Consider the following 27,680-nt stretch of genomic DNA (forward strand, 5'->3'; position numbering starts at 1 on the left):
GTGAAACAGAATTGACAAAGCTGAAATTTGTCCCTTTTAGGAACTCGCTGATAACCCTTTCTCCAATCCTTCTTGGAGAAAAGACAGAATCCTAGGAATCCTAACTTTACTCCATGAGTAACCCTTGGATTCACACCAATGAAAGATATTTACGCCATATCTTATTATAGATTTTTCTAGTGACAGGCTTTCTAGCCTGTATCAAAGTATTGATAACCGAATCAGAGAATCCTCGCTTCAATAAAATCAAGCGTTCAATCTCCACGCAGTCAGCTGCAGAGAAATTTGGATGTTGGAAAGGACCTTGAATGAGAAGGTCCTGTCTTAATGGAAGTTTCCACGGTGGCAGAGAGGACATGTCCACTAGATCCGCATACCAAGTCCTGCGTGGCCACGCAGGCACTATCAGGATCACTGATGCTATCTCCTGTTTGATTCGAGCAATCACGCGTGGAAGGAGAGGAAACGGTGGAAACATATAAGCTAGGCTGAACGACCAAGGCACTGCCAAGGCATCTATCAGTTCGGCCTGAGGATCCCTTGATCGGGATCCGTATCTTGGAAGCTTGGCATTTTGTCGAGATGCCATCAAATCCAATTCTGGTCTGCCCATCTGAGAATCAATGAGGCAAATACCTCCGGGGTGAAGTTCCCACTCCTCCGGATGAAAAGTCTGTCGACTTAGAAAATCCGATTCCCAGTTCTCTATTCCTGGGATGTAGATCTCCGACAGATGACAAGAGTGGGCCTCCACCCAACGGATTATCTTGGATACTTCTATCATCGCTAAGGAACTCCTTGTTCCCCCCTGATGATTGATATATGCCACAGTCGTGATGTTGTCCGACTGGAATCTGATGAATTTGGCCGAAGACAACTGAGGCCACACCAGAAGAGCATTGAATATTGCTCTCAGTTCCAGAATATTGATTGGAAGTAGAGACTCCACTTGAGTCCAAACACCCTGAGCCTTCAGGGAGTTCCAAACTGCACTCCAGCCCAGAAGGCTGGTATCCGTTGTCACTATCACCCACGAGGGTCTGCGGAAACAAGTCCCTTGGCACAGATGATCCGGCAACAACCACCAAAGAAGAGAGTTTCTGTCTCTTGATCCAGATTTATCTGAGGAGATAAATCCGCATAATCCCCATTCCACTGTCCGAGCATGCACAGTTGCAGTGGTCTGAGATGAAAGCGAGCAAACGGAACGATGTCTATTGCCGCTACCATTAATCCAATTACCTCCATACACTGAGCCACTAATGGCCGAGGAATGGACTGAAGTGCTCGGCAAGTATTTAGAATCTTTGATTTTCTGACCTCCGTCAAAAATATTTTCATGGCTACCGAGTCTATCAGAGTTCCCAAGAAAGGAATCCTTGTCTGTGGGACAAGTGAACTCTTCTCTATGTTCACCTTCCAGCCGTGAGTTCTCAGAAAAGACAACACTGTGTCCGTGTGAGATTTTGTCAGATGATATATTGATGCCTGAATCAGAATATCGTCCAGATAAGGCGCCACCGCTATCCCTTGCGGTCTGAGAACCGCCAAAAGAGACCCTAGAACCTTTGTGAAGATTCTGGGTGCTGTGGCCAACCCGAAGGGAAGAGCCACGAACTGATAATGTTTGTCCAAGAAGGCAAACCTTAGAAACTGATGATGATCCTTGTGGATAGGAATATGAAGGTAAGCATCATTCAAGTCCACGGTCGTCATATATTGACCCTCCTGGATCATTGGTAAAATTGTTCGTATTGTCTCCATCTTGAATGATGGAACTCTTAGAAATTTGTTTAGACACACTTGAGGTCTAAGATGGGTCTGAACGTTCCCTCTTTTTTGGGAACCACAAAAAAGGTTTGAGTAAAACCCCTGTCCCTGTTCCAATTTTGGAACTGGACAAATTACTCCCATTGTAAAAAGGTCTTTTATACAGCGTAAGAACGCCTCTCTTTTTATCTGGTTTACAGATAACTTTGAAAGATGAAATCTCCCTCTTGGGAGAAAGTCCTTGAATTCCAATTAATAACCGTGGGTCACTATTTCTAGTGCCCAGGGATCCTGAACATCTCTTGCCCAAGCCTGAGCAAAGAAAAAGAGTCTGCCCCCCACTAGATCGGGTCCCGGATCGGGGGCCGCCCCTTCATGCTGTCTTAGGAGCAGCAGCGGGCTTTTTGGATTGTTTACCCTTATTCCAGTTCTGATTGGGTCTCCAGACTGATTTAGATTGGGTAAAATTCCCTTCCTGCTTTGTGGAAGAAGAAGCGGGGGGTCCTCCTTTAAAGTTACGAAAGGAACGGAAATTATTCTGTTTACCCCTCATTTTAACCGACTTATCCTGAGGTAGGGCATGACCCTTACCTCCTGTAATGTCAGAAATGATTTCCTTCAATTCTGGCCCGAAAAGGGTCTTACCTTTAAAGGGAATAGCTAAAAGCTTATGTTTTTTTTTTCTTTTTGTGAAAAGTTTTTATTAGAAATAAAGAAATAACATTACAAGCAATTGAGATAGAACACAACTAGTCCAATTACAAATTATAAGATCACAATACAAAATCTTAGTGCAGAACCAGCTTATACATCATTTCCGGGTATTATACAAATGAAGTAACATGGGATTATCTGGAATGTCACTAGTTGCCAGTATGTCTTTCATTGCTCAGCCTCAGACTATATAGTAAAAGTTGTGTTTCATCTAGGATCAGTGTCTGGGCCAAAGCTATTACAAACTTAAGAGTCCATTTCTAGGATGAGGTTGTTGAAAGTAAGCAAAAGGACTAGTAGGCACTCATACCTAAAACTCAGAATGTTCATTAGGGAGGGCCGACATATAAAAACAGTATCCAAGGGCGAGCAAACCCAGCGACCCATTGAACCTGCCAAGCTCACATGATCAATACACCCCACGAACAGGGGAAGGGAAGGAGAAGGATACACAGACGGAGGGTTAATAGGATAGTTGGATGGGGAAACCTATCCGAAAAGGGTGAGAAAAAAAAAAAAAAACAGGGGTAAAACGAAGTACTGTATAGGAAAAGGAATCCTGCATAACAGGTTTTACTGGCACGCATGCCAGTCCTGCCAGGTCTCCCAGTATGTCTCTATCGTATTGGTTTCTCCAGCAACATATCTATCCATTGACGCAAAATGTCTTATCAGATCACACACTTCATTCAAGGTCAGGGGCTCTGTCTGTTTCCAAGCCCTGACGATACACAGTTTAGTGGCTGCCAAAATATAGACTAGCATTTTCTTGGTTGAAGTGGCAATAGATCTTGGAAAGATGTGGAACAGTGCCATTTGGGGAGTCAAACACAGATCTGTGTTGAGTGATTGGATGAGGATCTCAACATCCCTCCAAAGCGGTGCAATCTTTATGCACGACCACCATGTGTGAAAGTCCGAACCCGACTGGTCGCAATTTCTCCAACACTGGGGACTACTAGTTTTATATATCATGGACAGTCTCACTGGTGTCCTATGCCACTTCAGTAGCACTTTTACATATGTTTCTAGGACTGTCACACAGTGGAGACCGAAGCAAAATCCCCTGCCGGGATCTCCACCTCGAGATCTCTGCACCACGATTTAATTTGCCAAGGAAGGTCTGTAGTTTTCATAAGGGCTGCGTAGTGAAAGGACAGAGGCCTGGACGCGGCTCTACCATGAACCCATCTCTCCTCCCATTTGGTTCTCTCTCTCAGCGCTGACCTGGGGAAACCCCTGGATATAACAAGACTTAGGACCCTCATGCTCTCGAATCGGGACCACTGAGATCTGTCCTCCAAAGTTTCACACACACGAGAAGCCAATGTCAGTGTTCCCAAAAGAGTAGAAGTCTGAAGCCTGGTGTATTCCCTCTCGTAACCAAAAGTCCAAATGAATATTTGGAAAACTCCAGAGCAAGCCACCAATGCTATGAATGGGAGATGGGTGCAGAAAAATTCCTGTACAATGGCGCAGGTCGTGCCAAAGTAAATAGGATTGTTTGACTATAGGGTTAACAATCGCTTTACCCAAATTCATATGTTTAGGAACCCAGATCATATCTCTGAGGTTAAGTCCCGGGGGAAGAGACTGTTCCTCAAGTCTGTACCAACCCGGCTTCTCAGTGAGAACACCCCACGCCAAGACGTGGGGTGAGTCTTGCCGCCTCATAATAGAGATATATGTTGGGGAACGCAATACCTCCGCTAGTGAAAGGCCTTTATATGCCACTCTCAGGATTTTATTCTTCCAGACATAGTGTAGGAATGATCTGTGAATTTAATGGAAAAATCCATAAGGGACATTGAGTGGTAAACATCTAAATAGATAAGACTTTCGGGAGGAGCGACATTTTGACTGTCGCTACTCTGCCAAGCCATGAAATCTCTTGATAGTCTCATTTCAACATCAGGGACTTCAGTTCTCCCAAAAGTTTGCCAAAATTCATATTCACCACAGAATCCAACTCACCACTCAGGATTATTCCCAGATGAGTTAGGTGACTATTAGACCATTGGAAATCGAAGTCTCTCTGAAGATCCGATAATCTATCAGCCGAGTAATTAAGAGCATAAGCTTCAGTTTTCGAAGCATTAGACTTGTAATAACTTAATCTCGTGAAGAGATCAATCAGTCGAAATACTGCCGGTATAGAGGACTCCGGGTTAGTCAACATTAATGTGATATCATCAGCGAATAGTACAATATTTTCTTCATGCATGGGATATAGGACTCCAGTTATCTGCGGAGAACTTCTGACAGCCTGGGCGAATGGTTCCATGACCAATGAGAATAGAAGGGGCGAGAGGGGGCATCCCTGTCTAGTTCCATTTGAAATAGTAATTTCAGGGGAACAGAAACCAGGGCCTCTAACTCTTGCATGTGGCGCGGAATAAAGGGTTTGGATGGCCGTAATTATCTGTAAGGGGAAACCAAATGCTTTGAGAACCTCCCACAAAAACTCCCATCTGACCCCGTCGAAGGCCTTTTCAGCGTCCAACGACAGGGCCACCATCGGAGTACCAATCCTGGTTGCGTCAAAAAAGACGGATAACAGTCTCCTCGTATTATCTGGACCTTGACGCCCATTGGTGAAGCCAACCTGGTCTACATGAAGAAGGGGAGGTAGGAGGGAAACTATTCTGTCCGCTAAGAGTTTGAAATACAACTTGGTATCCACATTTATAAGGGAGATCGGGCGATAGCTACTACATAATGTAGGATCCTTGGCAGGTTTGGGAATAGTAATTATGGAGGCCTCCAAGTATGCTCGCATTATTTTGCCCTCTGTTTTAATTTCATTAAAGAAAGGGTGCAGAACCGGCACTAGTAAGTTTGAGAACTTTTTGTAGAAGCTCCCAGGGAAGCCATCGGGTCCCGGCGCTTTGTTGTTTTTAAGGTTCCTAATCGCTAAAGTGACCTCCCTAACACGGAATGGTCGCAGTAGAGCTGCCCCATTGTCGTCTGAGAGCGCAGGAAGGCACAGTTTTTGGAGAAACTGAGAGATCTCATTAACTGAAGCCACCTCCGGGGACTTGTTGGTAGCAATATTGTACAGGCTGTCATAGTACTCTGCGAATGTTGCTCCAATATCTGCCGGCGCATAAACTCTTTCACCCTAAAAGCTTATGTTTTGATGACACATCAGCAGACCAAGATTTGAGCCACAATGCTCTACATGCTAAAATAGCAAAATCCTGCATTCTTTGCCGCTAATTTAGCAATTTGAAAAGCGGCATCAGTAATAAAAGAATTAGCAAGCTTGAGAGCCTTAATTCTATCTAAGATGTCATCTAATGGAGTCTCAACCTTAAGAGACTCTTCTAGAGCCTCAAACCAAAAAGCTGCTGCAGTAGTTACTGGAACAATGCAAGCCGTAGGTTGTAAAAGAAACCCCTGATTAACAAATAATTTCTTTAGTAGACCCTCTAATTTCTTATCCATAGGGTCTTTGAAAGCACAACTATCCTCAATGGGTATAGTAGTACACTTAGCTAGGGTAGATATAGCTCCCTCTACCTTAGGGACCGTTTGCCATGCGTTCCGAATGGTATCTGATATAGGAAACATTTTCTTAAAAATAGGAGGGGGAGAAAACGGTATACCTGGTCTATCCCATTCCTTTTTTTATAATTTCCAAAATTCTCTTAGGAACCGGAAAAACATCAGTGTAAGTAGGTACTTCCAGATATTTATCCATTTTACACAATTTCTCTGGAGGAATCACAATAGGTTCACAATCATCCAGAGTCGCTAAAACCTCCCTAAGCAACAGGCGGAGTTGTTCAAGCTTAGATTTTAATGACATAGCGTCTGTCTGAGGTAAAACATTCCCTGAATCTGAAATTTCACCCTCAGACAGTAATTCCCTGATCCCCAACTCAGAGCACTGTGAGGGAACATCGGAAATAGCTAATAAAGCATCAGAGGATTCAGTATTTACATTAATACCTGAACTACTGCGTTTACCCTGCAACACTGGTAATTTAGACAATACCTCTGTAAGGGTAGTTGACATAACTGCAGCCATCTCCTGCAGAGTAAAAGAATTAGACGCACTTGGTGTCGCTTGTGTGGGCGTTAAAGGTTGTGACACTTGGGGAGAATTGGATGGCATATCCTGATTCTCTTCAGACTGAGAATCATCCTTAGGCACACTTTCTTGACCTAATATATGGTCTTTACAATGTAAGGCTCTTTCAGTACAAGAGTTGAACAATGTTAGAGGGGGTTGCACAATAGCTTCTAAACACATAGAACAATGAGAATCCTCAATGTCAGACATGTTGAACAGACTAGGAATAACCACAAAAGTCGTTTAAACACTTATTTATTGCATAAAATAAACTTTAGAAAAAATGTGTACTGCGCCTTTAAGAAAAGAAAAAGTGAACAATTTTTCTAAAATGCTCAAATAACGTTAAATAATCTCTAAATTTAACTTAAGATCGTTGGTTTATCCAAAAATTACTGCCCCCAGAAGCAAGGGCAGAAATAAGGCTCTAAAGTACTTATATCAACAATTAGTCATTTTATAGACAAAAAGCCTACCTGCCCCCAGCGTACTTCGAAATAACTTTCCAACACTTCAGACCAGCTTGCACAGTCCAGGAGCCACCGGAGTTACTGCTTGCTGCTCCCTAGCCTGAAGGAAGTGCGCATCTGAGCGTGCGAAAATAAGCCCCGCCCCTTAAGGTCGATGCCGGAGTAAGCCCAAACATAACCGCATGGGGAAGCAGTTTCACACCTAAGTTTATACAGCTAATGTCTGTCCTATAACCCCTCAAATGCACCAGAAAGCAAACATATAAATGTCAAAAATAAAAACGTTATGTATCGTTTTTCTTTGAATGCCCATAGTGTCACACTAAGCCCATAAGTCAACTATTAATTAAAACCAGGGACTCCAGTAATACCCTTTATATAAAATAGGAATACTGCTTACCCCATTCCCATACAGGGAAATAAATGCCAGCCAGTTCGGATATATCAAGTCTCCTCAGAATAAAAAGGCTGCACATACCTTAATGCTGCTTGTAGCATGAAACCGGTCTCCACACTGAAGATGTCTCATGGTTACCTTCAGAAGTCTTGTGGGAACCAGCGTTGATCTTAGTTACAACTGCTAAGATCATCAACCTCAGGGCAGAAATCTTCTTTCATATCCCGGTACTCACCGGTACCATTTAAAATAAAAAACTTCTTGATTGAAGAAACTAAAACTAACACCTCACTTTACCATGTCTTCCTAGTATAACACAGGCAAAGAGAATGAGTGAGGGTGGAGGGGAAGGGAGGGGCTATATATATATATATACAGCTCTGCTGTGGTGCTCTTTGCCACTTCCTGTTAGCAGGAGGTTAATATCCCACAAGTAAGGATGAAATCCGTGGACTTGTCATATCTTTGTAAAAGAAATTATATATATATATATATATATATATATATATATACACACACACATACACACATATATATGTACACACACATACACACACTTTCAGTCATATACAATATGATGTGTGCACTTACCAGAAAATCTTCTTTTAGAATATATTTAATCTGAACCCTCTCTTGGTGTATGTAGAAAGCCTTGAGGGTACCTTCACTTGCACTACAAATGCCCTGCACTTTATGCCTGCTTGGTTCACAAACAGGTATGTAAAATATGTTGGAAGCAAGAAGGGATATGGAATAGATTCCCATTTGTGTTCCAAAACATAGCATCAAAAGGCAAAATGTAAGTTTAGTTTAGAAGGTTAAAGGGCCATAATACCCAAATGTTTAAACACTTGAAAGTGATGCAGCATAGCTTTAAAAAGTGGACTAGAAAATATCACCTGAACATCTCTATGTAAAAAAGAAAGATATTTTACCTCAAAAGTTTCTCAGTAGCCACATCCCATTGTAATGGACTTCTAAGCAACAAATCAGTATGTCTGTCCCGGGACAGCGGAAGGAGCGAGCTTTCGTGCACACTCATCTTATTTCCCTATTCAGCGTAAGGAAGTTTACAATGAAATCTCATGAGAGTTAAGTGAAATCTCAAGAGATCACAATAAAATAGTTCATGACCTCAGCACTGCTGATGCCGATTGGCTGCTGTTCATTTCTTCATTTTTTTTATCTGCAGCTGGGCAGCAGCTGAGTATAACATTTTACACAGAACTTACTCTGCTGAGCTGAGGAAATTGTGAGGTAAAATATCTTCCTTTTTTACATAGAGATGCTCAGGTGATATTTTCCTGTCAGCTTTTTACAGTTATACTGCATCAGTTTCAAGTGATTTAGCATACGAGTATTATGTCCCTTTAAGTGTTGTAAAGATTTCTAGGAGATTCTACCTTCATTAAGAAAGCACAATATACACATTTCAGATTATAGGATATTAAATATTTTAATGTGAATAGCCAATACAGCTATATTTGAAGATACATATATCTACATACATATCTACACACATACACTATATAGACAACAGTATGTGGACACCCCTACTAATTATTGAGTGCAGGTGTTTAAGCCACTCCGATTACTAACAGGTGCATAAAATCCAGCACACAGCCTTGGAATCGCAATAGACCAACACTGGCAGTAAAATAGGTTGTACTGAAGAGCTCAGTGACTTTAAAATGTGGCACTGTCATAAGATGCCATCTTCAGTTCATTAAAGGGACAGTATACACCAATTTTCATGTAACTGCATGTAATAGACACTGCTATAAAGAAGAATATGCACAGATACAGATTTTAAAATCCAGTATAAAATATTTAAAAAACATAGAAGCGCCAAGTTTATCACTGTGGAGGAGGTTAGCTGGAACACCCAGTGAAAGGGGCTAGGAGCAGACACTCCCCCCCACCCCTGCATATGAAAAGACAGATTAGACACACAGGAGCCAGCAGTAGCCTGTAAACGCATGTATACGTCTGACACTTTGGGGCTTGATTAGGAGTCTGAAAATCAGCACAATGGTAATAAAAAAATAAGCAAAACTATACATTATTACAAAAACACTGCCAGATGGGCTACATAAATGTATCATCTACAAAGCATTTATGCAAGGAAAATTCTAGTGTACAATGATCCTTTAAAATTTCTGCCCTACGAGATCTGCCACAGTCAACTGTAAGTGCTATTATTCTAAAGCATCTAGAAGCAACAGCAGCCCAGCCACAAAGTTGTAGATCATGTAAACCCACAGAGCAGGACCGCAGAGTGCTGATAAAAACCCTTATTCTCCGTTACATCACTCACTACAGAGTTCCAAACTGCCTCAGGAAGCAACATCAGCACTGTGCGTCTGGAGCTTTGTAAAATGGATTTCCATGGCCAAGTAGCTGTAAACAAGTCTGGAAAATTGGCTGAAGTGGTATAAAGCATGCCTCCACTGGACTTAGTGGAAACATGATCTCTGGAGTGATGAATCAAACTTCACTAGTCTGATGGAAAAATCTGGGTGTGACAGATGCCAGGAAAATGACACCTACTGGAATGCATAGTGCCTGCTGTAAAGGTTGGTGGAGGAGGGATAATGGTTTGAGTCTGTCAGGGTTTGAGGAAGGCTCTTTGTTGTTCGAGCATGACTACCCCTGTGCACAAAGCAATGTCCATTAACACGTGGTTAAACAAGTTTGGCGTGAAGGAACTTAAGTGGTTTGCACAAAGCCCTGACCCCCTTGAGCTCTTTGGGGATGAATTGGAATGCTGATTGCGAGCCAGACCACCTTGTCCAACACCAGCGCCTGACCTCACAAATGTTCTATTGGCTGAACGGGTGCAAATTCCCACCGGAACGCTTCCAACTCTTGTGTAAAACATTCCCAGATGAGTGGTGGCTGTTATAAAGGGTGGGGGCTGTCAACTCCATATTAATGCTAATAGTTTTGGAACGGGCTGTCGAACAAGCTGATACAGGTGTGATGGTTAGGTGTCCACATACTTTTAGTCATTTAGTGTTATAAACATATATGTTCAGTAAAAGTGAAAAGCTGAATTAATTAACGAAGACAAGCTCTATATGTGCATTATAGGTTTGTTTAGCAGGAGTGTAGTCCCAGATGTTAGTCTGTATAGTGATGTAGCCTGGACGGCTGTGAGTAAGTGCAGCTGTTTTCTGTAGCATGTATTTATAAGTGGAAGTCAGACAGCAAAACATCACATTTTTAAGAAGTCACAGGGCTTCTTCGCCTCCAATTTTAAAATACGAGAAGGTGGAGTAATGATCACATTAAGAGGATATGTGTAAAAGCCCTGCTACTCGCTTGTCTGAGGGAATCTGAGTAGGCTTGAGCAACCATAAAGCTCTTCTGCAACAGTGACAGCCTGCAAAGCAACTACATTTATCTGGTCAAGTAAAAGTATATCCCAATATTTTGTCTCACAATGTCACCATTTTTTCTATCACTTATTTTTCACAAATTCAATTTCATTTTTCCATTTATGCACAACACGTCCATACACATATTAAATTGTATATGTAACAATATTGCAATACAAATATCCAAACATTTCTTCTCACCATGTCACCCCATTCACATTTTGTATATTTTGCTTTCAGTTCAATATCATAACTTTATTTTTTACATTCCCATTATTTTTTTTCTTTACAATATGTTTTTTCACTCATTTTGTTTTGCTGTCATGATGGTCTCTAGATTTAGATGTTTTTATTACTGTTTTTTCAACAAGAATATGTCATGTCATTTAAAGGGACATGAAACCCATTTTTTTCTCTCATGATTCAGAGAATAACATTTTAAACATTCCAATTTATTTTGATGATCAAATTTGCTTCATTAGGTATCCTTTGTTGAAGAAATAGCAATGCACACGAGTGAGCCAATATTAGATAATACAAGTAAATTGGAAAGTTGTTTAAAATTGCTCTTTCTGAATCAAGAAAAAAAAAATGTGTGTTTCATGTCCCTTTAAGTTGTGTTATCACATCATAACATTATAAACCAAGAAGTGTTTTATCACTATTACACAAAATATTATACCAGGTTTTTACTCTTGTACTTCTGGTTTAGCTGCCACTATATATAATGTCAATGTTATAAGTTTTTTGAAGTTGGAACACAAATTATACGAATTGTGTTAATGATTTGGTTTTATAAGAGCGCTGAACATTAAATTATATCCCTGACGAAGGGCCTTTGTGCATGAAACACATAGGATAACTTTCCTACTATCGGCTACCTGAGTCTTTTACACCTTGATATTGATTTTTAACGAATCAATGGAATATTTTAGGCACAATTTTTTCATATTCTCCTTTGCTGGTTTGGATCGTATTCACATAGTGGCTTGAACAGACATGAAGTTGTTCTGCAACAGTGATAGCCTGCAAAGCAACTACGTTTTTCCGGTCAAGTAAATATTTACCAGCTAGTATTATAACAAATGTTTGTGTCTCGATAGTAAGTTCTGAAGATCACAATATATTTTTATGTTTGTATGATTATTTTCTATACAAGCATAGGGAGTGGCTTGACAAATCCCTGAAGGAATTGTAACTAACTTCTATATTTTTAGATTATTTTAAATATATCTGTAGATAAAAAAAATAATGTATGTAGCTCCTCAGTATTTAGGATGGTAACTAATGTTCATTTAATGTTTTTTAGTGTCTGGCATAGGGTGTGACCAAAAAAAGGTAACATTGTGTGAAGAAACTATAAACAATAATGTCAATGATTTACTAAATCCTTATTCCAAAACGAAATTAGTTTGCCAGTCTCCCTTTGGCACTCTTTACGTTTCATGAAAAAACAATGACAACTATTACTCTACAATTGAATCTTAATATCCAAGTGAGCGATCTGAGCTATAAACCAGTGTTTCTCAACTCCAGTCCTTAAAGGACCATTACATTTAGTAGGATTGCTTAATCAACAAATACACACTAATCAGACAATGCAACAGGGCTGACTGACGTTTACATTTGCTGCCCCTTGTATCATCTAACAGCCATCGGCCAATCACAAAATGCACCTACACTGAACTCCTGCACATATTCAGTAGGAAATGGTACCTCAAAGTTTGAGCACAAAAAATTGTGCATAATTTTATAATGAAGCAAAATTGGCTTGTTTAAAATTGCATGTTCGAACTGTATCATGAAGGTTCAAGACTTTAGTGATCCTTTATGTACTCCCCATAACAGGCCATTTTTGTTCATGAACTGGAGCACAGTTGAAAATCAGCTCATGGGCGATAGTAGATTTCACCTGTACTCTAGTTTAGATGATATAAAAATCTGGCCTGTTAGGGGGTTACTTGAGGACTGGCGTTGAAAAACACTGCAAAACTACAGGACTAAACTAAAGCTGGTTGTACGTTTAAAAAAAACAAAACATCCCATGCTCCCTAAGTGCCTCCAATAAGAGGTCTGTAGTATGCGCTGTTGCTCACAATTTACCTGAGTTGCTACATTTAACAAAGCTAATCTTCCATTTCTTGATATTGTGAAGGACATTATCGGATGATCTTCTTGCACTCTGAAAAACAAACCGTTTACATAAATGGTTAAGCAAATGTTAGGGATTTAAAATACATGTGAATAGTAAACTGTAAACAATGTTCTTTATTTTTTAGTAAAACAAAGCCTTAAAAGTCAACCACATGATATATAGATGCAGTTTGCAAAAATGAAGTAAAACATAAGATTGACCACAAACGGTCTTAAAATGTGCAGATATAACAAGTTACAAAAGTTCAAGGTTAAAATCTAATTATTGGGGGCGTGTCTAGGCGGCGGCCATGGAAGGTCGCAATTTCAGGAGCTCCTGACTTGATGAAGACAATCCGCCGATTATCTTTGCAACACCAAGTCATCTGGATACTACACTATTACCTATACATACTATGAGACTGGGAGACTCAAATAATATTTACATTGGTGTTTATATGATTTCAGGCTCTTGAACTGGACCGCTGAGGCCCTTGGCGGCGGACAGAACGTGGTTCTCAGCACCCCCCCAGCTTAACCGCTGGGTATTACAGCCGCGAGCAGGCTGCTTACTCTACAGAAGGGAACTGTCTAACTCGATAAATTAACTTTATTTCTAAAGCTTTTTGATGTGGCTATATCTGTAAATGATAGTTAAGATGGAGGCTATAGACAAATGGGAAACTCAGATTGTTCGGGTACTTGAGGACTCCTACCGAGGTTTAATGGCAGACCTGCACAAAATATTTTCCACTCCACAGCCCGCAGCAAAGCCCTCAGGCGAAACCAAGATGCTTAAAATTCCTTTAATGGCAGAAGCGATCAGCAGTACAGTCCGTTACTCAACCGAGTATACAGAGACCTCTAGCTCTATATATGAGAACTCTCGGCAGGTTTCTGAGCACTGGGGTGTTCAGTTTGCAGAGTCCTGGGACGAGACAAGTGAGCCGGATCTCAGAAATACCTGGGTTCTAAAGAGGACCGGGAGGAGTTCAGTGACTAGGGGTATACTCGGTGTGAGGAGAGCCCCCCTGGAAGACACCGGAACCACAGCTACAGACAGGTCAGACACCTGGCTAAAAACTGGGACAGGCCGAGCTGATTGCCCGGGTGATTGCATACATGTAGTGGGCTCGAGTCGATCAACATATGTAGCGCCTCAAGAAGACGGAAAACCTGAGCATATGAAGGCTTTGGTTGGGGACTGCAGTCATTGGCACGGAGATCTACTGGGGCAAATAATGAGCGCCTCTTTACAAATACTGCCTGTTTCCAACTTTCACTATACGGTCCCACAACTGGCAAACTGGGACCCCGGTGGGTTCCTCTCAACTTTTAAGCATGCAGTAGCAACGAGGGACACAGGTATAGGATAAGGGGTCTTGTTCACTAACTGATTGATGTACTTTTAGATATGACAAACTTATTTGTACTTTTGATCTTTGCTTATGAGGGGCCGGGGGCAATATGATTATTGTCGCAGTCACTTGGCAAATTGAACCGGTTTAATCTAGCGGGGCCTCATGAACTAGCTCATATTTTATCTACATACAATGTTATGCACACGGGACTTACTGTTTAGGTTACATAGACAATTTAGTTCCTACCTATATTATGTCTGGGGCTATCTATAGAGATAAAATGTTGATGTCACTAGATGTGTGGTTTTTAGGGGGTATATGTATGCTTTCCCTATAAATATGTTTTAAATGGATCCCAGGGGAGCGTGGGGTATCTAGAGTGCTTATGCAGTTGCATGTGACTCATGTATGATGTGTTATTTCACTTTAGATCGAAGTGTGGAGTTTTAGTTATGTGAATGTTATATAGAGTTGATCCATGACAATGTTAATATAGGACTATAGAACATAGTTGCACTAATAGAGGGTATTGTATGTTACATACAATTTGCATTGGGTACTGTTCAATTCACACTGAATATATGCTCTCACTGGTCACTGGAGTACACCACAAGACCCACTATATTTTGGTAAATCAGACCACAATGGTTTATCTTAATAACTATGGCTAGGGGGCAATAAGCTACCTGCGGCCGAGGTGGCAGGCCCTCAGACCTTAAATTAAGTCACCATAGGAAGTGGTCTGTAGAATCATACCTATAGAATAATAAGTATGCAGATTTTTGTACTAGCATAATACTTCCATGATATAGTGATCCAGAGCCGTGACAGGCACATGTCTCATAATTTGCATATATATCCCTACTCCCTAGGTAGACTTTTTCTCCTGCCCTATTTAGCACAACACTAATGATCCTAGTATTACATCTATACTGTGTAACACATCACAACTAGACTTTTCATTAAGGTTCATAAGATGGTTCCCTATAATATACTATAAAATGATGTAGCATTAATAATTACTATGGTCATTGTTCACAGTCCTTTGCTACGTTTTCTACTATGATTTTATTATCTCAAATCAGTTGTGTATATTTCGGGTCCAAAAGTGGCCCATTTTGTTATTTTCTTTTTCTCGTTTCCCCTAAAATTCCCTGTTATGTCTCAAATTCTTTTCATGAGGTCCAAGAGAGGCCTCCGTTGTTCACAGAGGGAAGCCATTGTTTATGACTTTATATCATATTTCAAGGGGACTCCTCTTAAACAGAAAACCTGAGGTTGTTGTAGATTTGTATAATTGGATGCTTAAATATGGGTATATTGTTATATCTGTGATGTATACCGAATGGTGATTACCCTATGCTTCTGAAACCAAGTTTTATTATATTACTTCCAATATCTGATGTACATGATTATATAATTGTACTTGTTAATAACCTCAATAAAAATATTTAAAAAAAAAAAAAAAAAATCTAATTATTACTGCACAGAACTTTTGCTGCTTTATATATAGCTTTGTCTATTCATGTATCTAAAACCTAAATCTAATGCAAAAACAGATCAAGCTTTTACAAAGTATTCTGAAGCTGCATAAGCACAAAACCAGGTGTCTATAGCATGCATGACTTAGGTTTGAGTGAAATATTCTTGTTAAACAAATGGAACACTCACATGTTTCTATCTGTAAGGTCCTCAAAGTTATAGCCCCGAATTCGTTGATGTGTGTCTGAAGCGAGAACCGTCTTGCCATCATTTAGACACCATAAACATTGCACTCTTACACCCTCCCAGGAGTCCAGCAGATTGCCATCTAAGTCCTAAAGAAAAAAAACAAAAACAAAACTAAGTTAAACAAATGCTGATAGAAAAAACTAATTATGGTTACCTGATAATTTTGTTTCCATCGAGGGGAGGAGAGTCCACGGCCTCATTCATTACTTGTGTGAAATAAGAACCTGGCCACCAGGAGGAGGCAAAGACACCCCAGCCAAAGGCTTAAATGACTCCCCCCCACTTCTTTCATCCCCCAGTCATTCTGTCGAGGGAACGAGGAACAGTAGGAAAAATATCAGGGTATAAATGGTTCCAGAAGAACAAAAATGAAATTTAGGTCCGCCCACCGGAGCAACGGGTGGGAAGCTGTGGACTCTCCTCCCCTCGATGGAAACAAAATTATCAGGTTAGCATAATTTATGTTTTTCATCTAAAGGGGAGGAGAGTCCACAGCCTAATTCATTACTTGTGGTAACAAGTACCCAAGCTCTAGAGGACACACAGAAAAACGGGAGGGCAAAAAAAAAAAAAAAAAAAAAAAGGCGGACCCTAATCTGAGGGCACCACAGCTTGTAAAACCTTTCTCCCAAAGCAAAAACATAAAATTTGTAAAACTTTGTAAAGGTATGTAAAGCTATGTAAGGAGGACTCCTTACAAATCTGCTCCATAGAGGCCTCATACTTAAAGGCCCAAGAAGAAGCCAAGCTCTAGTCGAATGAGCCGCGATCTTCTGAGGCGGCTTATGTCCCGCTGACTCATATGCTAAGCGTATCATGCTCCTCAACCAAAAGGACAAAGTAGAAAAAAAGGCTTTCTGCTCCTTGCGCTTCCCTGCATACACCACAAAAAGAGATGTAGATTGTCTGAATTCCTTTGTAGCCTGAAGATAGAACTTCAAGGCTCGAACCACGTCCAAATGATGAAGTAACCTCTCCTTAGGAGAAGAGGGGTTAGGACACAAATGAGGAACTACTATTTCCTGATTGATGTTACGGTTAGACACAACTTTGGGAAGAAATCCCAAACCAGTGCGCAGAACAGCCTTATCAGCGTCAAATAAGGAGGCTCAAATTGCAAGGCCGCCAACTCCGAGACTCTGCGAGCCAATGCAATAGCCAACAGAAAGAGACCTTCCAGGAAAGAATCTTAATGTCAATAGAGTGCATAGGTTCAAACCGAACCCTCTGCAATACCCTCAGAACCAAGTTCAAGCTCCAGGGAGGAGTGGACTGTCTAAAAACAGGTCTGATTCTAGACAGAGCCTGAACAAAGGACTGAATATCAGGAAGCTCAGCGAGTCTCTTATGCAACACAACCGATAATGCCGAAATCGGTCCCTTCAAGGAACTGGCGGCACGTCCTTTTTCCAAACCATCCTGGAGAAAGGACAGAATCCTGGGCACCTTAACCTTGTGCCAAGGATATCCATGCTGCTCACACCAGGACAAGTTCTCCACACCTTATGATAAATGTGACGAGTGACCGGCTTCCTAGCCTGAACGAGTATCAATCACTCTCTCAGAAAACCCTCTCCTGGCCAAGACTAAGCGTTCAATCTCCACGCAGTCAGCCTCAGAGAATCTAGATTTTGATGTTGAAAGGGACCCTGTACCAAGGTAACCTCCATGGAGGAGAAAATGACATCCCCCACCAGATCTGCAAACCACGTCCTCCGCAGCCACGACGGAGCAGTTAGAATAGCCAAAGCTCGCTCCTGCTTGATGCGGGCCACTACACAAGGTAGAAGTAGCATGGTGGAAAAATGTAAATTAGGGTGAACCCCCAAGGCATCTATCAGCTCTGCCTGGGGATCCCTGGACCCATATCTGGGTAGCTTGAAATTGAGTCTGGACACCATGAGGTCTATCGCCGTTGTCCCCCATCTGTGACAAATCCCCGCAAACACCTCGAGATGGAGAGACCATTCCCCCGGATGGAAGTATTGCCTGCTGAGGAAATCTGCTTCCCAGTTGTCCACACCCAGAATGTAGATTGCCAAGAGCGAGCAGTTGAGGGACTCTGCCCATTCCAATATCCGAAAAACCTCCCTCATTGCAAGAGAGCTTCTCGTCCCCCCCTGGTGGTTGATGTAAGCCACCGAGGTAATGTCTGTCTGGAATCTGATGAAGCTGAACGACCCCAGCCTTCAGAGCATTGTAGATCGCTCGAAGTTCCAGAATATTGATCGGAAGGAGAGACTTCTCTTGAGACCATTTTCCCTGTGCCATCCTGACACCCCAGAAAGCTCCCCATCCTGCCAGACTCGCGTCCGTGGTCGCAGTCTCCCAGGACAGTCTCAGGAAGGACATCCCTTGGGAAAGTTGTTCTGGATGGATCCACCAAGAGAGGGATTCCCTCGTCCGATTGTCCAAAGAAATCAGTTGGGATAGGTCTGTATGATCACCGTTCCACTGTCTCAACATGCATAACTGAAGAAGTCTGAGGTGGAACCTGGTGAATGGAATGGCATCGATGCTGGACACCACGAGCCTGATCACCTCCATACTCTGAGCCACCGAGGGACTGGAGGAGGACTGAAGGGCAAGACAGGTAGACGCAATCTTCCTGCGTCGCTGATCTGTGAGAAATATCCTCATGGATATAGAATTTATGATCATTCCCAGGAACTACACCCTGTTGCTGGGAATCAGGGAGCTCTTTCCTGAGTTTATCTTCCAACCGAAGAAGAGCAGCCCTCGAGTGACCCTCTGCGAGACTTGAACGACGGCGCCTTGACTAGGATGTCGTCCAGATAGGGTGCCACAGCAATACCTCTGGATCTTGCAACTGCAAGTAGGGCCCCCAGAACCTTTGTGAAGACTCTCGGGGCCGTCGCCAGATCAAAGAGAAGGGCTACAAACTGGAAATGTTAATCCAGGAATGCAAATCTCAGGAACCTGAAGTGGTCCCTGTGGATTGGCACATGAAGGTAGGCATCCTTCAAGTCTCTTGTCATGAACTGACCCTCTTGAACTAGGGGCAGAGTAGATCTGATCATTTTTATTTTGAATGATGGAACAGCCAGACTTTTTTTTTTTTTTTTAACATTTTAGGTCCAGAATCGGACGGACCACGAAAAGGTTTGAATAGTTCCCTAGACCCCTTTCTGCTGGGGGTAGCGGTACAATTACAATGAGGGAAGAGAGATCCCTCACACATTCCAGAAAGGCATCCCTCTTTTCTGGTCTGGAAGACAGGTTTCACAGGAGAAATCTGCCCCTGGGATGATGAGATCTGAACCCTATTCTGTATCCTTGGGCGACAACCTCCAGAACCCAAGGGTCCTGAATATCCTGCTACCAGGCTTCTGAGAAGAGAGATAATCTGCCCCCTACTTGGTCCGGCGGGGCCGCCCCTTCATGCCGACTTTGTTTCTTGTTCTGCTTGGACTAATTCCAAGACTGAGCTGGTTTCCAAGTGCCCTTGGACTTAACCGCTTTCGCAGCGGGCTGTTGGGCCTTGTCCGCACAAAAGGGACGAAAAGTAGATCCCTTAGGCTTAACCTTCTTACCCTGCAGTAGGAAAGCGCCCTTGCCTCCCGTAACCGTGGATATGATAGCATCCAATCCTGGACCAAACAGGATCTTTCCCTGAAATGGAAGGGATAGCAGTCTAGACTTAGAGGTCATGTCCGCAGACCATGACTTTAGCCACAGAGCCCTGCGGGCTAATACGGAAAAACATGACACCTTAGCGTTCAGGCAAAAAACAAACCCTGTATGTCGAAACATTTTTCTTAACATGTTCTCTAACTTTTTATCCATGGGCTCTTTAAACGATGAACTATCCTCAAGAGGAATTGTCGTCCGCTTCGTGAGCATAGAGATAGCACCATCCACCTTAGGGACAGTCCCCCATAGATCGAGCTGAGAGTCCGGGACGGGGAACAGCGACTTAAAGGAAGAAGAGAAAAAGGGAGAACCTCTCCCATTCATTCTTAATAATGTTAGCTATCTTAACAGGAACCGGGAAGGTCTGAGGTAGCACCCTGTTCTCATATACTTTATCAAGCTTAGGAATCGAAGGTTCCTCCGGTAGCTTTGGTTCCGGAACCTGGAGGGTAGCAAGCACTTGCTTCAGCAAAAAGCGCAAATTTTCCATCTTAAACCGAAAGTCAGGCTCCTCTGCAGTCAGAGCTTTAGATGACTCCAACCCAGAAGAAGCGTCCTCCGAAGAGTGAGTCGTCCTCATCAACGGATAATCTTTCTGAAATATCCATTGGCATAGATGACCCCTGGGTCAGATCGCCATATTTTACCTTACGCTTGCCAGAACGTGGTAAGGCACTAAACACCTTAGAGACCGCCGTTTGCAGTTGATCCTCAAAATCTGACGGCCAACGGATCTCTCCCGTAGGAGAAATAGTCATGCCCTGGGGCACTGCATGTGTGCTCCGAGAAGAATGTAGGGAACGCACCTCACGGGAGGAGGAACCCTCAAAGATGTACGGCTCAGTAGTACTAGACATCCTAATCTTTCTAGATGTCGTGACTTTCAAGGCATGTGGAACATAGTTGAGAAGGCAGATCTACCGGAACCTTCTTAACAAACATAATTACTAGACTTCCTTAAAGAGGGAGTACCCTCTAACGCATCAGAGTCCTCCATAGCTTGCGGCTTTATTACAGACTAGATATAAATATAAAAAATGGCACCCATATAACCTCCAATAGCCGGGGCACTCACCACCTCCTATGACCCGGACCACAGAAACAGTTACGTCTCCTGCACCGCCGGTCAAGCAAGGAAGTTGAGTAGGCCACACCGATAAGGAATGCCTTGCAGGACCACCCCTGCACTAGGGAGAAAACGCAACAAATCGGCCGCGCAAATATTTCCAGAAGTGAAACTAAAGTTCTCCCATTGCCAGAGCCTCATCTCACACATGTCGCAGCAATGACACAAACATTATTATGTATAAAATCCCCTGTTAAATATTCCCCCTACCAGGGATATTAACCCTTGATTCTATAAAGATAAAAGGTATCAGAATGTGACCCTGTCTTCTGCGTTATCATTATGTGTATAAAAAAAAATCAAACTATCTTACCAGAATCTATGCCGTGGAACAGGAACACGGCCTCTCAAGTGTGACAGTATAGTAGCATCGCTCCTGACATGGACTTGAGTGTAGAAAGCAGGTAGCGAAACTCGTCAACGCTGATTGCTTATGGAGCTGTTAAAATAAGTCGGGATGGTTTCGCAGAAAGACTCTCCCTGAATCTCCGGACTCTAACTTTCACCCAAGCTCTCATTGAAAGGCTGACAGGACTACTTAAAACCCCAGTCACATTCCAAAGAGTACTACCCTCCATAAGATACTACTCCGAATCTTCCCGACACACCTGCCTGTGACGAAAGGCAAAGAATGACTAGGGGATGAGGGAAGTGGGGGAGGTATTTCAGCCTTTGGCTGGGGTGTCTTTGCCTCCTCCTGGTGGCCAGGTTCTTATTTCCCACAAGTAATGAATGAGGCAGTGGACTCTCCTCCCCTTTAGATGGAAACAGGTTGGTGGTAAATAGCTTAAAAATGGACATGAAACCAAAACATTTTCTTTCATGATTCAGATAAAATGAGATTTTAAGAGTTAAAATTTTCTTCTATCATGAAATTTGCTTTGTTCTCGTTATTCTTTGCTGAAGAGATATCTAGATAGGTAGTGTGCAAATAGGGGTCGCTTTATCAAAGGCTTTCGCTAGCCTTTGAGCCCCAATGGCTGCAGGTTCTCACAAGAGAACCTGCACACCGTATTTAACAAGCAGCGGTCATCAGACCGCTGCTTTGCTAACCTCTTCGCCACCTTTTGTTTGGTGAAATTCAATCTCCTTGTTTTTTTCCGACCTGGGAGATTGACAGCTCCTGCCCACACGTGATTGGCTGTTTGCGGGCAGGGGGTGGGATTGCATGCGTGCGCAAAATAGCGCGAGTGTGCAATGTTGAATTCCTCCAGGAGAATTCAGACCGCTAGAAGCAAGCTGCGTCGGACAGGGGCATGTGTGTATATGTGCTACTGTCTGCCTCAGCTTGATAAACCGCCCCCATAGTGCTGCCATCCAGCGCTCTTGCTAATGTATAAATGTTACAAAGCTGCTGCATATAGTACTGCAGACGCCTACACCTGAAAACGCAGAACATTTGATAATATAATTACTTTGGAAAGTTGTTTAAAATTATATGCTTAAAATAAATCATTAAAGAAAAATTTGGGGTTCTATGTATCTTTTGGACCACTAAATACAGTAGTATTTAATAATTGACAAACACTAAAAAGACTGCTATAGAACTTTGAAATGAGCAGTATAATATTTTCTGGCAAAATTCAAATATTCCCTCCCCCAGCATCATGTGACAGCCACCAGCCAATCACAACGCATTTACGTATATGCACCTCATACCATGCAGTAATCTGTCAATGGTGTTAGAATGATAATGATATGCAAATATATAATTGTCATGATAATATCATGAGGCAAATAGTATCTGGGATGTTGTGGGTTAAGATATTTTCTTGTTTTTAGATTAGAGAATTCTTTTAAATCACTGAAGTGGATACACATTCTTGCAGAAAAGTCTGAATATCTGAAGTCTCAAGCTTTAGGGACACTTTTTTTTAAAACTTTTTATTGCAAGAGATTTAAATATACCTGTCTTGTTCAAAATGCGACATGTGAAAAGGTACATTAGTGGGTATGACACTATTTTAAAGTCCTATTTTAAAGTCCTATTTTAAAGTCCTATTTTAAAGTCCTATTTTAAAGTCCTATTTTAAAGTCAAAAGCAGTATAAGGTAAGTATAAATAATATAAGGAGGGCCTCATAGGTCTTTCAAAATTTAAACATTTAACCAAAGAAAAAGAAAAAAACAGAATTTATGTTTACCTGATAAATTTCTTTCTCCAACGGTGTGTCCGGTCCACGGCGTCATCCTTACTTGTGGGATATTCTCTTCCCCAACAGGAAATGGCAAAGAGCCCAGCAAAGCTGGTCACATGATCCCTCCTAGGCTCCGCCTACCCCAGTCATTCGACCGACGTTAAGGAGGAATAATAGCATAGGAGAAACCATATGGTACCGTGGTGACTGTAGTTAAAGAAAATAAATTATCAGACCTGATTAAAAAACCAGGGCGGGCCGTGGACCGGACACACCGTTGGAGAAAGAAATTTATCAGGTAAACATAAATTCTGTTTTCTCCAACATAGGTGTGTCCGGTCCACGGCGTCATCCTTACTTGTGGGAACCAATACCAAAGCTTTAGGACACGGATGAAGGGAGGGAGCAAATCAGGTCACCTAAATGGAAGGCACCACGGCTTGCAAAACCTTTCTCCCAAAAATAGCCTCAGAAGAAGCAAAAGTATCAAACTTGTAAAATTTGGTAAAAGTGTGCAGTGAAGACCAAGTCGCTGCCCTACATATCTGATCAACAGAAGCCTCGTTCTTGAAGGCCCATGTGGAAGCCACAGCCCTAGTGGAATGAGCCGTGATTCTTTCGGGAGGCTGCCGTCCGGCAGTCTCGTAAGCCAATCTGATGATGCTTTTAATCCAAAAAGAGAGAGAGGTAGAAGTTGCTTTTTGACCTCTCCTTTTACCTGAATAAACAACAAACAGGGAAGATGTTTGTCTAAAATCCTTTGTAGCATCTAAATAGAATTTTAGAGCGCGAACAACATCCAAATTGTGCAACAAGCGTTCCTTCTTTGAAACTGGTTTCGGACACAGAGAAGGTACGATAATCTCCTGGTTAATGTTTTTGTTAGAAACAACTTTTGGAAGAAAACCAGGTTTAGTACGTAAAACCACCTTATCTGCATGGAACACCAGATAAGGAGGAGAACACTGCAGAGCAGATAATTCTGAAACTCTTCTAGCAGAAGAAATTGCAACTAAAAACAAAACTTTCCAAGATAATAACTTAATATCAACGGAATGTAAGGGTTCAAACGGAACCCCCTGAAGAACTGAAAGAACTAAATTGAGACTCCAAGGAGGAGTCAAAGGTTTGTAAACAGGCTTGATTCTAACCAGAGCCTGAACAAAGGCTTGAACATCTGGCACAGCTGCCAGTTTTTTGTGAAGTAACACCGACAAGGCAGAAATCTGTCCCTTCAGGGAACTTGCCGATAATCCTTTTTCCAATCCTTCTTGAAGGAAGGATAGAATCCTAGGAATCTTAACCTTGTCCCAAGGGAATCCTTTAGATTCACACCAACAGATATATTTTTTCCAAATTTTATGGTAAATCTTTCTAGTCACAGGCTTTCTGGCCTGAACAAGAGTATCGATAACAGAATCTGAGAAACCTCGCTTCGATAAAATCAAGCGTTCAATCTCCAAGCAGTCAGCTGGAGTGAAACCAGATTCGGATGTTCGAACGGACCCTGAACAAGAAGGTCTCGTCTCAAAGGTAGCTTCCAAGGTGGAGCCGATGACATATTCACCAGATCTGCATACCAAGTCCTGCGTGGCCACGCAGGAGCTATCAAGATCACCGACGCCCTCTCCTGATTGATCCTGGCTACCAGCCTGGGGATGAGAGGAAACGGCGGGAACACATAAGCTAGTTTGAAGGTCCAAGGTGCTACTAGTGCATCCACTAGAGCCGCCTTGGGATCCCTGGATCTGGACCCGTAGCAAGGAACTTTGAAGTTCTGACGAGAGGCCATCAGATCCATGTCTGGAATGCCCCAAAGTTGAGTGACTTGGGCAAAGATTTCCGGATGGAGTTCCCACTCCCCCGGATGCAATGTCTGACGACTCAGAAAATCCGCTTCCCAATTTTCCACTCCCGGGATGTGGATAGCAGACAGGTGGCAGGAGTGAGACTCCGCCCATAGAATGATCTTGGTCACTTCTTCCATCGCTAGGGAACTCCTTGTTCCCCCCTGATGGTTGATGTACGCAACAGTCGTCATGTTGTCTGATTGAAACCGTATGAACTTGGTCCTCGCTAGCTGAGGCCAAGCCTTGAGAGCATTGAATATCGCTCTCAGTTCCAGAATATTTATCGGTAGAAGAGATTCTTCCCGAGACCAAAGACCCTGAGCTTTCAGGGATCCCCAGACCGCGCCCCAGCCCATCAGACTGGCGTCGGTCGTGACAATGACCCACTCTGGTCTGTGGAATGTCATCCCTCGTGACAGGTTGTCCAGGGACAGCCACCAACGGAGTGAGTCTCTGGTCCTCTGATTTACTTGTATCCTTGGAGACAAGTCTGTATAGTCCCCATTCCACTGACTGAGCATGCACAGTTGTAACGGTCTTAGATGAATGCGCGCAAAAGGAACTATGTCCATTGCCGCTACCATCAACCCGATCACTTCCATGCACTGAGCTACGGAAGGAAGAGGAACGGAATGAAGTATTCGACAAGAGTCCAGGAGCTTTGTCTTTCTGGCCTCTGTTAGAAAAATCCTCATTTCTGAGGAGTCTATAATTGTTCCCAAGAAGGGAACCCTTGTTGACGGGGATAGAGAACTCTTTTCCACGTTCACTTTCCAGCCGTGCGATCTGAGAAAGGCCAGGACAATGTCCGTGTGAGCCTTTGCTCGAGGGAGGGACGACGCTTGAATCAGAATGTCGTCCAGGTAAGGTACCACTGCAATGCCCCTTGGTCTTAGCACAGCTAGAAGGGACCCTAGTACCTTTGTGAAAATCCTTGGAGCAGTGGCTAATCCGAAAGGAAGTGCCACGAACTGGTAATGTTTGTCCAGGAATGCAAACCTTAGGAACCGATGATGTTCCTTGTGGATAGGAATATGTAGATACGCATCCTTTAAATCCACCGTGGTCATGAATTGACCTTCCTGGATGGACGGAAGGATAGTTCGAATGGTTTCCATCTTGAAAGATGGGACCTTGAGAAATTTGTTTAAGATCTTGAGATCTAGGATTGGTCTGAATGTTCCCTCTTTTTTGGGAACTATGAACAGATTGGAGTAGAACCCCATCCCTTGTTCTCTCAATGGAACAGGATGAATCACTCCCATTTTTAACAGGTCTTCTACGCAGAGTAAGAACGCCTGTCTTTTTATGTGGTCTGAAGACAACTGAGACCTGTGGAACCTTCCCCTTGGGGGAAGTCCCTTGAATTCCAGAAGATAACCCTGGGAGACTATTTCTAGCGCCCAAGGATCCAGAACATCTCTTGCCCAAGCCTGAGCGAAGAGAGAGAGTCTGCCCCCCACCAGATCCGGTCCCGGATCGGGGGCCGATATTTCATGCTGTCTTAGTAGCAGTGGCAGGTTTCTTTGCCTGCTTTCCCTTGTTCCAGCCTTGCATTGGTCTCCAAGCTGGCTTGGCCTGAGAAGTATTACCTTCTTGCTTAGAGGACGTAGCACCTTGGGCTGGTCCGTTTTTACGAAAGGGACGAAAATTAGGTCTATTTTTTGCCTTGAAAGGCCGATCCTGAGGAAGGGCATGGCCCTTACCCCCAGTGATATCAGAGATAATCTCTTTCAAGTCAGGACCAAACAGCGTTTTCCCCTTGAAAGGAATGTTTAGTAGCTTGTTCTTGGAAGACGCATCAGCCGACCAAGATTTCAACCAAAGCGCTCTGCGCGCCACAATAGCAAACCCAGAATTCTTAGCCGCTAACTTAGCCAATTGCAAAGAGGCGTCTAGAGTGAAAGAATTAGCCAATTTGAGAGCATTGACTCTGTCCATAATCTCCTCATAAGGAGGCGAGTCACTATCGAGCACCTTAATCAGTTCATCAAACCAGAAATATGCGGCTGTAGTGACAGGGACAATGCATGAAATGGGTTGTAGAAGGTAACCCTGCTGAACAAACATCTTTTTAAGCAAACCTTCTAATTTTTTATCCATAGGATCTTTGAAAGCACAACTATCCTCTATGGGAATAGTGGTGCGTTTGTTTAAAGTAGAAACCGCTCCCTCGACCTTGGGGACTGACTGCCATAAGTCCTTTCTGGGGTCGACCATAGGAAACAATTTTTTAAATATGGGGGGAGGGACGAAAGGAATACCGGGCCTTTCCCATTCTTTATTAACAATGTCCGCCACCCGCTTGGGTATAGGAAAAGCTTCTGGGAGCCCCGGCACCTCTAGGAACTTGTCCATTTTACATAGTTTCTCTGGGATGACCAAATTTTCACAATCATCCAGAGTGGATAATACCTCCTTAAGCAAAATGCGGAGATGTTCCAATTTAAATTTAAAAGTAATCACATCAGATTCAGCCTGCTGAGAAATATTCCCTAAATCAGTAATTTCTCCCTCAGACAAAACCTCCCTGGCCCCCTCAGATTGGGTTAGGGGCCCTTCAGAGATATTAATATCAGCGTCGTCATGCTCTTCAGTAACTAAAACAGAGCATCCACGCTTACGCTGACAAGGGTTCATTTTGGCTAAAATGTTTTTGACAGAATTATCCATTACAGCCGTTAATTGTTGCATAGTAAGGAGTATTGGCGCGCTAGATGTACTAGGGGCCTCCTGAGTGGGCAAGACTCGTGTAGACGAAGGTGGGAATGATGCAGTACCATGCTTACTCCCCTCACTTGAGGAATCATCTTGGGCATCATTGTCATTATCACATAAATCACATTTATTTAAATGAATAGGAATTCTGGCTTCCCCAC

At 42.7% G+C, this 27,680-nt stretch overlaps 1 protein-coding gene across 1 annotated transcript in view; it reads right to left on the reverse strand.

The window, feature by feature from the left end:
- WDR26 (WD repeat domain 26) overlaps window positions 1–27,680 on the reverse strand; it is a 599,442-nt gene that overhangs the window by 49,339 nt on the left and 522,423 nt on the right. Inside the window, exons 11-12 of the mRNA XM_053712600.1 lie at window positions 15,975–16,120; window positions 12,913–12,991 (exon numbers count right to left, since the gene is read on the reverse strand). Of these exons, the coding sequence (XP_053568575.1) occupies window positions 12,913–12,991; window positions 15,975–16,120 (225 nt within the window). The remainder of the gene's footprint in view (window positions 1–12,912; window positions 12,992–15,974; window positions 16,121–27,680) is intronic.

Source organism: Bombina bombina, chromosome 4 (genome assembly GCF_027579735.1).
Source record: "Bombina bombina isolate aBomBom1 chromosome 4, aBomBom1.pri, whole genome shotgun sequence".
Classification (NCBI taxonomy): Eukaryota; Metazoa; Chordata; class Amphibia; order Anura; family Bombinatoridae; genus Bombina; species Bombina bombina.